Source organism: Pogoniulus pusillus, chromosome 25, assembly GCF_015220805.1.
Source record: "Pogoniulus pusillus isolate bPogPus1 chromosome 25, bPogPus1.pri, whole genome shotgun sequence".
In the NCBI taxonomy this organism is placed as follows: Eukaryota; Metazoa; Chordata; class Aves; order Piciformes; family Lybiidae; genus Pogoniulus; species Pogoniulus pusillus.
Window position 1 is genome coordinate 19569747 of NC_087288.1, and position 14543 is coordinate 19584289.

A 14543-nucleotide genomic window follows, 5' to 3' on the forward strand; every position below is an offset into this window, starting at 1 on the left:
TGGTAAAAAGAGAAAGCATTTCCTGGTGGATGAGGAACACTCAACAGCCACGAGTGTCCCTGAGCATGTTCAGCTTCCCGCATGACTTTGGCTCTGTGGAAAGCTCTTAGAGATGTCATGGTTGGATATATGTCGTGGAGGACTTTGTTTAGAGGACCAAGCTTCTAAAAACAAACAGAAGATCAACACCCAAACCACCCTGGGAATTACAAGATGGCTTAGTCATGTCAAGATCATCAGAAGTAAACATGTACATGATCAGAGGACTGGAACCCCTCTCCCATGGGACCAGGCTGAGAGAATTGGGGTTGTTCAGCCTGGAGCCTTCCAGCAGTCTTCCAGAACATAAAGGAGTTGCTCAAAAGATGGGGACAGACTTCTTAGCAGGAGCTGTTATGACAGAACAAGGGCTGATGGGTTTGAACTAAAAAAAGGAGAGATTAAAACTAGATATAAGGAAGAAATGTTTTACAGTGAGTGTGATGAAACACTGGCACAGGTTGCCCAGAGAGGTGGTAGATGCCCTACTCCTGAAAACATTCAGGGTCAGGTTGGCCTGGGCTCTGAGCTGCCTCACCTAATCAAAGATGTTTCTGCTTGCTGCAGTGGGGTTGGCCTAGGCAGCCTTCCAACCCAAACCATTTCCTGATTCTGTGACCCTGCTCAGATAAATAAGGGCCCTTAGACACAGAATCATTTTGGTTGAAGAAGTCCAACCTTTATCTAACTCTGCCAAGTCTGGTTCTAAATGGTTTTATTTAGGCCCTGTGTATGTAGTAGGTTAGCTGATGAGAGCTGCTTTGGATCAGCTATGCAGGGGAACTGAAATACAAGTGGCTCCTTGTTTTAATGCTGCACTGCCAGGCATATAGCCCCTTAGTTTGAGCAGTTTGTGAAAACACAGCTGAAAGGCAAGCACAAAGAACAGTGAAAGATGGGAAATCTGGACAGGCTGGGTCCATGAGTCAAGGCCAGTTGCATGAGGCCAAATGCTGGGTCCTGCATTTGGGTCATAACAACCCCATGAATGCTCCAGGCTTGGGGCAGAGTGGCTGGAAAGCTGCCTGCAGAAAAGGACCTGGGGGTGCTGGCTGACAGCCAGCTGAACACAAGCCAGCAGTGTGCTCAGCTGGCCAAGAAGGCCACCAGCATCCTGGCCTGGATCAGGCATAGTGTGGCCAGCAGGACCAGGAAGGTGATCGTTGCCTTGTACTCATTACTGATGAGCCCACACCTTGAGTCCTGGATTTGGGTTTGGGATTCTCACCACAAGGCAGACACTGAGGTGCTGCAGCATGTCCAGAGAAGGGCAACGAAGGTGGTGCAGGGTCTGGAGGACAGGTCTGGTGAGGAGCAGCTGAGGGAACTGGGGTTGTTTAGTCTGGAGGAAATGTGGCTGAGGGGAGACCTCCTTGCTCTCTGCAGCTGCCTGCAAAGAAGCTGGAGCCAGGTTGAGTGTTGGTCTCTTCTCCCTAGTAACAGATGATACTCTGAGAGCAAACAGCCTCAGGCTGCACCAGAGGAGGTTTAGGCTGGAGATGAGAAGAAAGTTCTTTGCTGAAAGGGTTCTCCAAGAGTGAAAAAGGCTCCCCAGAAAGGCAGTTGAATGCCCATCCCTGAGGATGTTTAAAAGATGCAGAGCTGTGATGTTGGAGGACATGGCATGGCACCAGCCTTGGCAGGTTTAGGAATGGTTGGACTCCATGGTCCTAAATGTCCTTTCCAACCAGCCCAGTTCTATGATTCTACAAACACAGAAGGTGTCAGAAATTAGACACTCTTCATGTGCCACAGTGCATGACCAAGCCCAGTCTTGGCAGCCTTAATCACCATGAGAAGTAGGTCCAGGAATCTTGGTATCAGGTGAGAGGAAGTAGCCTGAAATTGCACCAGGGGAGGTTTAGGTACCAATGGAGGAAAACATTCTTTATGGAAAGAGTGGTCAGGCATTGGAACAGGCTGCCCAGAGAGATGGTGGAGTCACCATCCCTGTGAACATGGCACTTTGGGACATGCTTTAATGGCCATGGTGGTCTTAGGTTGATGCTTGGACTGGATGATCTTAGAGGTCTTTCCCAACTGAAACAATTCTGTGACTCTGTGATTTTAATGTCTTTGGTCAAACTGTGAGGTTCTCTTTGTTTACCCCCCTACAGACTCAGTGCATGGTGGAAGAGGAGCAGAGGAATGGTGTCTGCCCCAGTTCCCCTGTCCGTGTGCCTCCGGAGTCCCCCACCGCACAAGTGCGCTCGCTGCGGTACCGCCGTGTGAACAGCCCCGAGTCCGAGCGCCTCTCCACTGCTGACGGCAAGGGAGATCTGCACGAGCGAAGGTTTGCTGCCTCTGCCCTTCTGCTGCCTTTAGATGTGTCCTTGGGACTGCCCAGGGTCCTCAGCAGCCATGCTGACAGGGAGACTGAGGGCACCCTCAGCAGGTTTGCTGACGACAGCAAGCTGAGTGGTGTGGTTGATAAGAGGAGGGGCCTGGACAGGCTGTAGAAACAGGCTTATGAGGTTCAGTAAGGTGGAGTTCAAGGTCCTACACCTGGGTCAGGGCAATCCTCTATAGCAATACAGGCTGGAGGATGATGAGATTAAGAGCAGCTCTGCTGTTAACTCTGCTGGTTTTTCTCCAAAGCCACTTCATTTTTGCTTGCAGTGCTTTCCATCTCAGCTCTGACTTCCCACTCTGCTAAAACTGCCCCATTTTGCTTTGCAACCCTCACCCAGTGGTCAGGAGCTTCTCTGTTTCTCCTCATTCTTTGTCACATGTGAAAGACTTGTCCCAGTAGAGCCTTAAGGCCCCTCTGTGATCTTTGTAGAGGTCCTTTTGTAGAACACACTGCAGCTGTCTTTGTGGGCAGCAAGCTGCTAGACTCTGTGACAAGGAAGCAAAGCAAGCAGCAGGTGCAGGCCAAATTCTCGCTACAGGGCAGAAAGACAGAAGTGCCATTGGCTTGTCTGGCTGAGATGCTGCCAGGGCCTCTTTGGAAGGTGTTTCTGCATGGTCACAAAAGCTGCTGCCATCTGGACTGTGAGCCACTGAACATCACTCGACCCTTTGTTAAAGGCTGCTTGCCATATTTCTTTCCTGCTCCTGCAAAGTGCTTTGGAGTCTTCTGTGCTTGATGGGATCAAAGAGTCTGGTTGTCTTTGAACTCATAGAACAGAAATGTTTTGGTTTAGATGGCCTCAGATCATGGAGGGCATCTAACTCTTGTCAAGTCTGGGGCTAAACCGTGTCCCTCAGCACCATATTTCTGCTGCTTTTCCACTCCTCCAGGGATGGGGGTTCAGCCACCTCCCGGGGGGATCCTGTTCCAATCTTGGGGAACCCTTTCTGATATCCAAGTGCCACTTGAGGCCACTTCCTCTTGTCCTATCCTTTGTTACTAGGGAGAAGAGGCTGGCTCCCACCTTGCTCCAACCTCCTTTCAGGTAGCTGTAGAGAGTAAGAAGGTCTGCCCTGCAGCCTCCTTTGCTCAAGGTTAAACAACCCCACTTCCCTCAGCTGCTCCTCATGAGAGCTGTTCTCGTGACATCACTTCAGACAGGGTGCTGGGCCATCTCATTTAGGAGGCTCAGTGACCACCATAGTGGCAGTACAGTGCAGCTGAAGAATCATAGAATCAGTCAGGGTTGGAGGGGACCACAAGGATCAGCCAGTGCCAACTCCCCTGCCATGGGCAGGGACACCCTACCCTAAATCAGGCTGCCCAGAGCCACATCCAGCCCGGCCTCAAACACCTCCAGCCATGGGGCCTCAACCACCTCCCTGGGCAACCCATTCCAGCCTCTCACCACTCTCATGCTCAACAACTTCCTCCTCACCTCCAGTCTGAACCTACCCACCTCCAGCTTTGCTCCATTCCCCCCAGTCCTGTCACTCCCCGAGACCCTGTTTTGTAGCTCCCTTCAGATCCTGGAAGGCCACAAGAAGGTCACCTTGGAGCCTCCTCTTCTTCGGACTGCACAGCCCCAACTCTTCCAATCTGTCCTCACAGCAGAGCTGCTGCAGCCTCTGAGCATCCCCGTGCCCCTTCTCAGGACACTCTCCAGCATCTCCACATCCTTCTTGTAATGGGGGCTCCAGAACTAGATGCAGGACTCCAGGTGGGGTCTCAGCAGAGCACAGTAGAGGGGAAGAATCCCCTCCCTGGCCCTGCTGGCCACACTTCTGCTGCTGCAGCCCAGGCTCTGCTTGCCTTTCTGGGCTGCAAGTGAAGTTCTAGGAGCCCAGCAGATGCAGTCAGATAGTAGATTTGGGAATGGGTTTTTTGGTTCTTTGTTTTGCTGTGAGTTTTTTCCACATATCAGTAGAATTTGCTAAGGGGGAAGGTGTATTGGTGCTGTGGGGAGAGGTTGCCCCATCCCTGGAGACATTCGAAGTCAGACTTGATGGGCCCTGAGCAGCCTGATCTAGTTGGAGATGTCCCTGCTGAGTGCAGGGGGGTTGATCTTTGAGGGTCTCTTCTGACTTGATGCATTCTAAGATCCTGTTGCCTACCAGGAATTTGCTCGTACTAAAGCACCTTAGGGGGAACATCTTCATGCCCTTATAGGTCCTGAAGAAGTGGTTTGACTAAAGCCTGTCTTTCTGAAGCACACCAAGAAATGGGCCAGATAAACTCTGCAAGTTTTCTTCTCAGCTCCTATGACTGCTAACTGCAGTCACAGGCCTGATGTGTTTGTAACGGCTCCGTGCTCTGTCTGTAGGTCTCGGATGGATTTGCCTGGCTCTCCGTCACGGCTCGTGTGCTCCTCGCAGCCTGCCCAGATGCTGTCCATCGACACGGGCCAGGCTGACCGGCAGGCCAGCGGCAGGATGGATGTGTCTGCTTCGGTGGAGCACGAAGCCCTCAGCAACGCCTTCCGCTCAGTGCCGCTCGCGGAGGAGGAGGACTTTGATAGCAAGGAGTGGGTTATCATTGACAAGGAGACAGAGCTGAAGGACTTCCACCCAGGTGCTGAGCCGAGCACCTCTGGAACCACAGATGAGGAGCCTGAGGAGCTAAGACCTATTGAAGACGGTGAGGAGAGAAGGCGCTTGGGGGCAGATGCTGCAGTCAGGCCCAAGACGCACGACGGGCGCAGTCGAGGCATGCAGCCTGTGACTGAGGAGGACAGTTCCCACAGACACGAAGGACCTTCTCAAACAGTATCTGACAGTAAACACGAACAGCAGACAGGAAGTCCAGCCCACTCCCCCCTCCATTCAGCACCAGCTATCCGACAGCGGAGACGAGAATCCGAACCTACTGGACCTCAGAGACAGGTAAGATCTCTGGGTCTGTATTTTTTTGCCTAGTGTAGCAGCATCTTAGGAAACTCAACTCTGCTGGAGAAGTCTGTGGTTCTAAGCATAGATGCTCTTGTGAAACTTTCTGACAGTGCTTGCAACTGCTGTGAGCACCTTAGAAGCACTCCCTATAGCTAGAAACGTTGTCCCTTTCTAAGGACACAACCTCACCGAGGTTTTGCAGCCGTTTTTGGCACAGGGACAAGGGATGAGCACAGCTGCAGTTGTGGATATCTTTAATCAGTTCTCTCATTGCTCTTCCACAGTGTTTTGTTGACTGCTGCTTAGTTGTGTGGAGGTATCACTAGCAAGTCTTCTCCATCTAGTTTCTCAGCAGTGTCTCACAAGAGAATGCCCTCTGATCCAAGCCCACATTAGCACTGGGCAGGCCTGCAGCAATGCAAATCATAAAACAACTCCCTGACATTAAATTTGCTTCTGCATACCTCATAACAAGCTCAGAGGAAGCAGCACACACATCCCATCAGCCTTCCTTGAGTGCCTGGTGGTGTTGTCACCAAGTACTGACTCGCAGAAATATCCTTTACCTGCTGTGTTTTGTCCAGAGAGCTGTAGAGGGCTTTTCCCCTGCCAGTTAGGATATTTGTTTGTTGATTTGTGTGTTTCTTTTTCTGGGATCCTCTGAAGGTACACAGTTCAGTTTTCAGTGGGAGGTCATTTATCAGATTACCTGAAAAAAACATCCTGTTAGGCTCAGAGTCCCTCAGTCATATCTGATCTTCAGCTCTCAGACGTTCAGAAGAAGGTTGTCCCGGAGTGCTCACTAGAAGAGAGAGTAAAATCGTTCTCCTGAGGGCTTTTTGTGTTTGTGTGCTGGTGAAGGTCTCTGCTGCACACTGGGATCCGTAAGTGCAGCGTGAGCCTCTGTCGTGTACAAGCTCCTGTGACAAGTGTTCAAGCAGTCCCCTTAATCCCCTCTGGAAGATAGCAACTCCATCTCCCATTCCCTCTTCAGCTAGGAGCATTCACTAGACTGGAGCATGTTAAAAGAACATCCTTTGGTTCGGGCCTTGCCCATATTATTCTCTTCTCTGGATCTTAGAGAGCTACAAGAAAACAAACCAAACCAACCCAACCAACAAAAAAAGCACTGCTCATTTTGTCAGCAGAAGGGGATCAATGCTAGAAGAAACTACATGAAAAGAAGCAAAGCAAAGCTTTGCCTGCCAGACAAAGATGCATAAGGCTGCTGTGTTTGCAAGAAAGCCAGAAAGTCTGACAGCAGGCACTGAGAGGCTGTCCTGATGAGCATGGAGTAGCAGCAGGACTTGCTTCTCGTGGAAGCAGTTGCAAAGTTTCTAGATGGAGGTGTTTGCTGCATGAAGCCAGCACGTTGAGCACCCCAAGTGTCTAGAGACTGCACAAGCAAGCTCAGCCCAGTTGGAAGGGTCTGTGTCTGCATTTGCACTGTCTGTGCACTTGTTAGGCTGCTCAGAGCAAGATGCCCACTTACCCCATGCCATGCTCAGGCCTGAGGCAGAGTGGCTGGAAAGTTGCCTGGCAGAAAAGGACTGGGGGTGCTGGTTAACAGCCATCTGAACATGAGCCAGCAGCATGTTCAGGTGGTCAAGAAGACCACCAGCATCCTGGCTTGGATCAGGAGCAGTGTGGCCAGCAGGAGTAGGGAAGTGATTGTGCCACTGTACTCAATACTGCTGAGGCCAAGCTTCAAATACTGAGTTCAGTTTTAGGCCTCACACTTCAAGAAGGACGTTTTGGTGCTGGAGCATGTCCAGAGAAGGGCAACGAAGCTGGTGAAGAGTCTGGAGAGTAGATCTGATGAGGAGTATCTGAGGGAAGTGGGATTGTCTAATCTGGAGAAGAGGAGGCTGAGGGGAACCTCATTGCACCCTACAAGTCCCTGAAAGGAGGTTGGAGTGAGGTGGGAGTCAGTCTCTTCTCCCTAGTATCAGGTGATAGAACAATAGGAAGCGAGATTGTGCCAGTGGAAGTTTACATTGGATGTGATGAACAATTTCTTTCCTGCAAGAGTGCTCAGGCACTGGAGCAGGCTGCCCAGGGAGGTGCTGGAGTCACCATTCATGGAGGTCTTCAAGAAATGTGTGGAGATGGCACTTTGGGGCATGCCTTAATGGCCATGGTGGTGTTAGCTTGACAGTTGGACTCAATGGTCTCGGAAGTATTTTCCAACCAAAACAATTCATGATTCTCTGTACAAGATCTGCAAAAAACAATGAACATGACAAGAGTCAACTGGTAAGAACCAGCAGGGCCAATTCTCTGATATATATAGGATGGCTAAAGAAGGCTGGAAGTGCCCTCCTGGCCATGACACATAATGCTGCTATGTGAAATGACAGGGGCTTAGCTGTGATGCTTATCACTGCACTGTAACTTAAAAAGCAGACAAACATAAAGAGAGATTAATTAATAGAACTGTAGGTGATCAATGCTAATGCATTAAACAGCCTCAGCTCTGTACCAGCCTGCATTTGTGGCTTTGGTTGCTATATTCTGAAATACCCTCTAGGAACCTTAGAACTTCTAATGCATGGTTGTAAGCTTGCTGTAGCCAAGTGGGGATGGCAGCAAAAATTAGCAAAGATGCCATTTGCAGCGCTGATGGGATGTGGGAACATTGCTGCTGCCCATATTGGGTGATACAAGCATCTAAAGGAGGAGGCAGCCAGACTCTTCTCAGTGGTGTCCAGGGACAGGACAAGGAGCCATGGACACAAGCTGGAACACAGCAGGTTCTGTGTAAACATAAGGAAAAACTTCCTTTTGAAAGTGGCAGAGCCCAGGAACAGGCTGCACAGTGAAGTTGTGAGTCTCCTTCTTTGGAGGCATTCCAAACCCACCCAGTTGTGCTCCTGTGTTACTTGCTCTGGGTGCTCCTGCTTTCTCAGGGCGATTGGACTTGATGATCCTCAGAGGTCCCTGCCAGCCCTCACCATTCTGTGAGTCTGTGACTATGCAATGGGGGTGCTGCTCTGAGAAATAGCAGTGCAGAGGAAGCTCTGAATAGCCTGGGGGAATTTCTGGCCCTAATAGTCTCACATATTAGATACCTCCAAGTTTCAGCTGATAAGAAGAGAGCTGTAATGGCACCTGAGATCTCATGAGAAGTCATGGTGTAGGGTGAGAACAAGTCTGTCATGACACTGTTCAGTCCCTGTGTCTCTGCATTGGTCAGTGCAGCACCAAGCTGCTTCCCAGAGCTCTTGGGCTTTGCTTTAGTGTCCACGTTTCAGAAAGGTATTAACAAAGCTCTGCTCATTTTTGTGCATTAATGTGCAGCTAAAGGTAGAGGAATAAGTGAAAATGGGGAGATTGAGCTTGCTGCTCATGGCTTGGGTGAGTGGACACTTCACTGGGTAAAAAACTGCCTGAAGTCCAGGCCCAGGGAGTGGTGGGGAATGAGTTAAATCCAGCTGGCAGAGGGTCAGAAGAGGTGCCCCCCGGGGCTCAGAACCCGAGCCGGCTCTCTTTAGTATGCTTAAGAATGACCTGGATGAGGGAATGGAGTGCTCCCTCAGTGAGTTTGCAGGTGGCACTAAATTGGGTGGGAGTGCTGATCTGATTGAGGGTAGGAAGGCTCTGCAGAGGGATCTGGACAGGCTGGGTTGATGGGCAAGGGTCAGTTGTAAGAGGTTTAACAAAGCCAAGTGCCAGGTCCTGCACTTGGGTCACATCTCCATCAATGCTCCAGGCTTGGGGCAGAGTGGCTGGAAAGCTGCCTGGCAGAAAAGGACCTGGGAGTGCTGGTTGACAGCCAGCTGAACATGAGCCAGCAGTGTGCCCAGCTGGCCAAGAAGGCCAACAGCATCCTGGCTTGGGTCAGGAATGGTGTGGCCAGCAGGAGCAGGGAAGTGATCGTGTTGCTGTAGTCAGTACTGGTGAGGCTGCACCTCAAATACTGGGTTCAGTTTTAGGCCTCTTTATACAAGAAGGACATTTTAGTGCTGGAGCATGTCCAGAGAAGGGCAACAGAGCTGGTGAAGGGTCTAGAGAACAGGTCTGGTGAGTAGTATCTGAGGGAACTGGGATTGTTTAACTGGGAGAAGAGGAGGCTGAGGGGAGATCTTACTTCTGTCTGCAAGTCCCTGAAAGGAGATTGGAGTGAGGTGGGAGTCAGTCTCTTCTCCCTGGTGTCAGGTGATAGAACAATAGGAAGTGAGACTCTGCCAGGGGAGGTTTAGGTTGGATATGAGGAAAAATGTCTTTCCTGCAAGAGTGCTCAAGCATTGGAACAGGCTGCCCAGGGAGGTGCTGGAGTCCCTGTACCTGGAGATGTTCACGAGATGTGTGGGCATGGCACTTTGGGACACGGTTTGGTGGCCATGGTGTTCTTCTCCCCCCAAAACAATTCTCTGACTCTGTGACTCTGTTGGCATATTAATCTTGACACGAAGTTGCTGCTGGGTTTGGAAATCTTTTATAGTCACACCTAGCAATGCAAGCTACAAATCTGTCTGGTGCTGAAATAGGCTGAGCAAATCCACTGACACTTGACAGGGGCAGAGAAAGTTGCCTTCTGTGCTGGCAAAAACCCACAAATGTGCAGGCATTTAGAAGGCTTAGGAATTACTTCTGTCTGGAGGTCTGTGCTCATAGATCCTTCCTGACTCTGAACCTCCCTTGCTGCTGGTGCAGTTGGTGCTGTGCAGGAGAGTCTCAGACCTGCCTGTCCAAATGATGTCACACCTGAAAACCACGAGAGAAATGGGGCAACAGTGGGAGATGATGTTAATTTGTCTTTCCTTTTCTTGGAGATGTTCAGAGAGCATTCTGCTTACTCTCTGCCTTCTGCTACCATCTCCCCGAGTCACAAGTCCATCTTTAGACAAAGTCCCAGTGTCAACAGGCACCAGTGGATTTCTCCATCAACTTAGCTGCACAGTTAAAATCTTCCTTGGTGCTCTAGCAGCCCTTTCTCCCACAGCCACAAAGGGGCCTCATTTAAAGCTGTCCATGTCTTGACCCCAAGAGGGCAGCAGCTGTGAAACTTGTGAGCTCTTCCCAGCCATATTTCATCACTGAGTTCTTTGTTGAGAGGTCACACAAGGCTGCTCAGCCTTCAGACCAGTGATGGTAATGCTGTGGTTAAGACAGGAGGCACACTGCACAGCCTGCCCAGGCCAGCTTCACATGGGAGTCCAACCTTACCTGTGATCACTGCTTCTCTTCTGTAAACAGCCGTGCTGAGGTCCTCAGTGAGAGCAGAAGATAGTCTCTGTTCCTGTGCTGTGACCACAGCGACCCACATACTGCCCCACTTCATCCCTGCCTCAGCTGAGGACTGCTGGGCTTGGGAGGTTGTCTGATACTGTTGGAAGCAGCAGAGCTGAGCAGAGGATGACCACTTCAGTGCACCCCCAGTGCTGTTCTCTTCCTCCACTAAGTTTCGTTGGTGATGAGTTGGGGTTTTTTGGGGGGAAGAGACAGAAGAGACCTGGAAGAGGACAGGACTGTAGCATTTGAGGTGATCTCTGCTGTCTTGGGTCCATGTGGTATAGAGCCCTGGGTTTCTTCAGGTCTGCTGCTTGGAGGAAACTCTTGCTTTGATTTGAACTGAGGACTGAAAGCTGAGCAGGGATTTCTCTGGGTTATGCTTGGGGCCTGGTGGCTGCTGTGGCCCCAGAGCCTGGAGAAGTGATGAAGGAAAGCCTTGTCATTCCCAGAGCAGGAAGAGAGGGCAGAAACTACAATTTCCCTGGCTCCTACCAAAATGGGGGTGGTGGCTGACACCCAGTCAGGCTCTGCTGCCATTCAGCCAGCCCTGGACAAGCAGGAGAGCTGAGCAGAGGGGAACCTCACGAAGCTCAACAAGGGCAAGTGTAGAGTCGTGCACCTGAGGAGTAACTCCCTGCACCAGTGCAGGTGACCTGCTAGAAAGCAGCTCTGTGGAGAAGAACCTGGGAGTGGACAAGTTCACCATGAGCCAGTGACGTGTCCTTGGGGCCAGGAAGTCCAAGGATATTCTGGGGTGCATTAAGAAGGGTGTGGCCATCAGATTGAGGGTGGTTCTCTCCCCTCTGTACTCTGCCCTGGGGAGACCTCATCTGGAGTATTGTGTCCAGTTCTGGGCTCCTCAGTTCAAGAGAGACAGGGAACTACTTGAAAGAGTCCAATGGTGGGCCACAAAGGTGCTGAGGGGACTGGAGCTTCTCTGTTAGGAGAGGCTGAGAGCCCTGGGGCCTGGAAAAGAGAACTGAGAGGGCATTTTCTCCATGCTTATCAGTATAAGAAGGGTGGAGGTTAAGAGAATGAGGCTGGGCTCTTTGCAGTGATGCCCAGTGACAGGACAAAGGGCAGTGGGCACAGACTAGAACACAGGAGGTTTCACTTAAACATAAGGAAAACCTTGATTCCTCTAAGTGCAGCAGGGCAGTGTAACAGGCTGCCCAGAGAGGTTGTGGAGCCTCCTTCTTTGGAGACTTTCAGAACTCACCTGGACACTTTCCTGTGTAATGTGATCTAGGTGATCCTGCTCTGGCAGGGAGGTTGTCTGGATAATCTCCAGACATCTCTTCCAATCCCTGCCAATCTGTGATTCTCTGTCTTTGAGGCAGAAAGAGGAAAACCTGGTCTGAAATAACTGAGCAATAGGTAGAAGCAAGACACAGCAGGCTCTCAGCTTTTACAAACTCGGGCAGAAGAGTCAGGGCTGGGGCATAAAATGGCAGGGAAAATGGTCTATAAAATCATGCTGTGTGTTTTGATTGTGTTTTTCCTTCTGCAGCATCATCTGTGGGCTGCTTCGAGGGGACCTGAGGGCTCATTTCTCACTGGTGAGAAATGGGCACTTGCAAAGAGGGGGCAGACTCACACTGTCCCTCCTCACTCTGATTCCTGTCAATCAGTACCCCCAGATCCCTCTCTGTCTGGCTGCTCTCCAGCCACTCCGACCCTAGCCTGTATCTCTCCATGGGGTTGTTGTAGGGTGCTGCACTTTGGCTACAACAACCCCATGGAGAGATACAGGCTGGGGCCGGAGTGGCTGAGAGCAGCCAGACAGAGAGGGATCTGGGGGTGCTGATTGATACCTGCCTGAACATGAGCCAGCAGTGTGCCCAGGTGGCCAAGAGAGCCAGTGGCATCCTGGCCTGCATCAGGAATGGTGTGGTCAGCAGGAGCAGGGAGGTCATTCTGCCCCTGTACTCTGCACTGCTTAGACCACACCTTGAGTGCTGTGTTCAGTTCTCGGCCCCCCAGTTTAGGAAGGACATTGAGATGCTTGAGCGTGTCCAGAGAAGGGCGACGAGGCTGGGGAGAGGCCTTGAGCACAGCCCTACGAGGAGAGGCTGAGGGAGCTGGGATTGGTTAGCCTGGAGAAGAGGAGGCTCAGGGGAGACCTCATTGCTGTCTGCAACTACCTGAGGGGAGGTTGTGGCCAGGAGGAGGTTGCTCTCTTCTCTCAGGTGGCCAGCACCAGAACGAGAGGACACAGCCTCAAGCTGTGCCAGGGGAGATTTAGGCTGGAGGTGAGGAGAAAGTTCTTCCCTGAGAGAGTCATTGGACACTGGCATGGGCTGCCCGGGGAGGTGGTGGAGTCGCCGTCCCTGGAGCTGTTCAAGGCAGGACTGGACGTGGCACTTGGTGCCATGGTCTGGCCTTGAGCTCTGTGGTGAAGGGTTGGACTTGATGATCTGTGAGGTCTCTTCCAACCCTGATGATACTGTGATACTGTGATACTGTCCAGCTGCACTCACTGCCTGCTCTAGATGATGCAGGTCTTTGATGTTCAGCTCAGCCAGCTTCGTTCAACACAGGCAGAGCTTGCCAGCTAATGGAGAATGTTGTATGTAGATTTGGCCTCTGTCCTGTATGCACTTTGGTTTCAGGATCTCTGTCCATCCCACAGGTTAGGAATAAAGGATCAATGATACTTTAGGAGAAGAGATGTTCACCTGTGCTTGATCTGTAGGTCATAACTATCAAAACCTTTAGCTCAGCAGAAACTCCTCATTACATTTTAATGTCTTTAAAATAGATGAAGCTCTATCAACAGCACAGTTTTCTGGAACTTCACATGATAGGTGTGATCCTGCTGCTGTTCAAACACGGCAGAATAGGCTTGCTGGAATGTGCTCCAGCCTGACTGCTGCCCAAGAGCAAAGGTTTAAGAGGAGGCAGCAGCTCCAGCACTGTGTACTTTGTTAGAGCATCAGTGAAGTGATGTGATGTGTTTGTGACCTTAGTTTCAGCCAGCAGGCACCAATGCCTAAGTGTGAGTAGAGGGAGTTTCTCCTCCCCCATCTACTCTGCCCTTTTGGGGCTTCACCTGGAGTACCATATCCAGCTCAGGACACCTCAGCTCAAGACAGACAAAGAACTAGTGGAGGGAGTCCAGTGCAGGGTGACTAAGGTGAGGGTACTGGGACATCTCTCCTATGAGGAAAGACTGCAGGAGCTGGGGCTGTTTAACCTGGAGAAGAGGATGCTGAGGAGGAATCTTATACATACTTACAAATATCATAAGGGGTGGGTGTCAGGAAGATGAAACCAGACTCTTCTCAGTGGTTCCCAGTGATGGAACAAGAAGTAATGGGGACAAATGTGAATACAGGAGGTTCCATCTAAACATGAGGAGAAACTTCTTCACTTTGAGGGTGGCAGAGCACTAGAGCAGGCTGGCCAGAGAGGTGGTGGAGTCTCTGACACTGGAGACTTTCAAGGCCCACCTGGATGCTTTCTGTGTGCCCTGCCCTAGATGATCCTGCTTTGACAGGGAGGTTGGACTCTGTGATCTTCAGAGGTCTCTTCTGATCCCTTTGGTTCTGCAATTCTGTGCTTGCTAGTGGGGTGTGGCAGTTTGTCCCTTTGTGGCCTGGACAAGGTCCTTGGCCCTGTGCCACAGAGGAGGTCTGCCTGAGTAGTTGGAGTGATCTTTTTCCATTCCAGAAGTCTTTACCATACTGGCATGGTATGTACAGTGGAATTCCTACAATATGCCAAACATGGAGCAAAACGTGATGCTGAGAATCCCAGTAGGCTCAGCTGTGCAGCCTGCAAACAGCATGCCCAGGGCTGAACTTCTCCACTGTCTGCATGAAGCAGAGATGGTTGTCTGTGTCAGAAATGAGAGCTGCTGCCTACAGTCTCTTTGTCTGCCTCAAATACTCTTGCTTGACAGCATTACAGTATTGTCCTACTCACCTGACAGCCTCAGGTGTGCAGTGCCATGCAGTGCATTCAGGGCCGTGCATAATTAATTGCCTTTCCCGTTTAATCCCTGCCACAAGCTGAGTACTTCTGGA

The 14543-nt window shown here is 50.9% G+C and overlaps 1 protein-coding gene across 3 annotated transcripts in view; it reads left to right on the forward strand.

Annotated features, from left to right (window-relative positions):
- TTBK1 (tau tubulin kinase 1) overlaps positions 1-14543 on the forward strand; it is a 139862-nt gene that overhangs the window by 92334 nt on the left and 32985 nt on the right. For all 3 annotated transcript variants that reach the window (XM_064164649.1, XM_064164646.1, XM_064164647.1), the window contains exons 12-13: positions 2157-2332; positions 4716-5274. In XM_064164649.1, coding sequence (XP_064020719.1) covers positions 2157-2332; positions 4716-5274 — 735 coding nt within the window. The remainder of the gene's footprint in view (positions 1-2156; positions 2333-4715; positions 5275-14543) is intronic.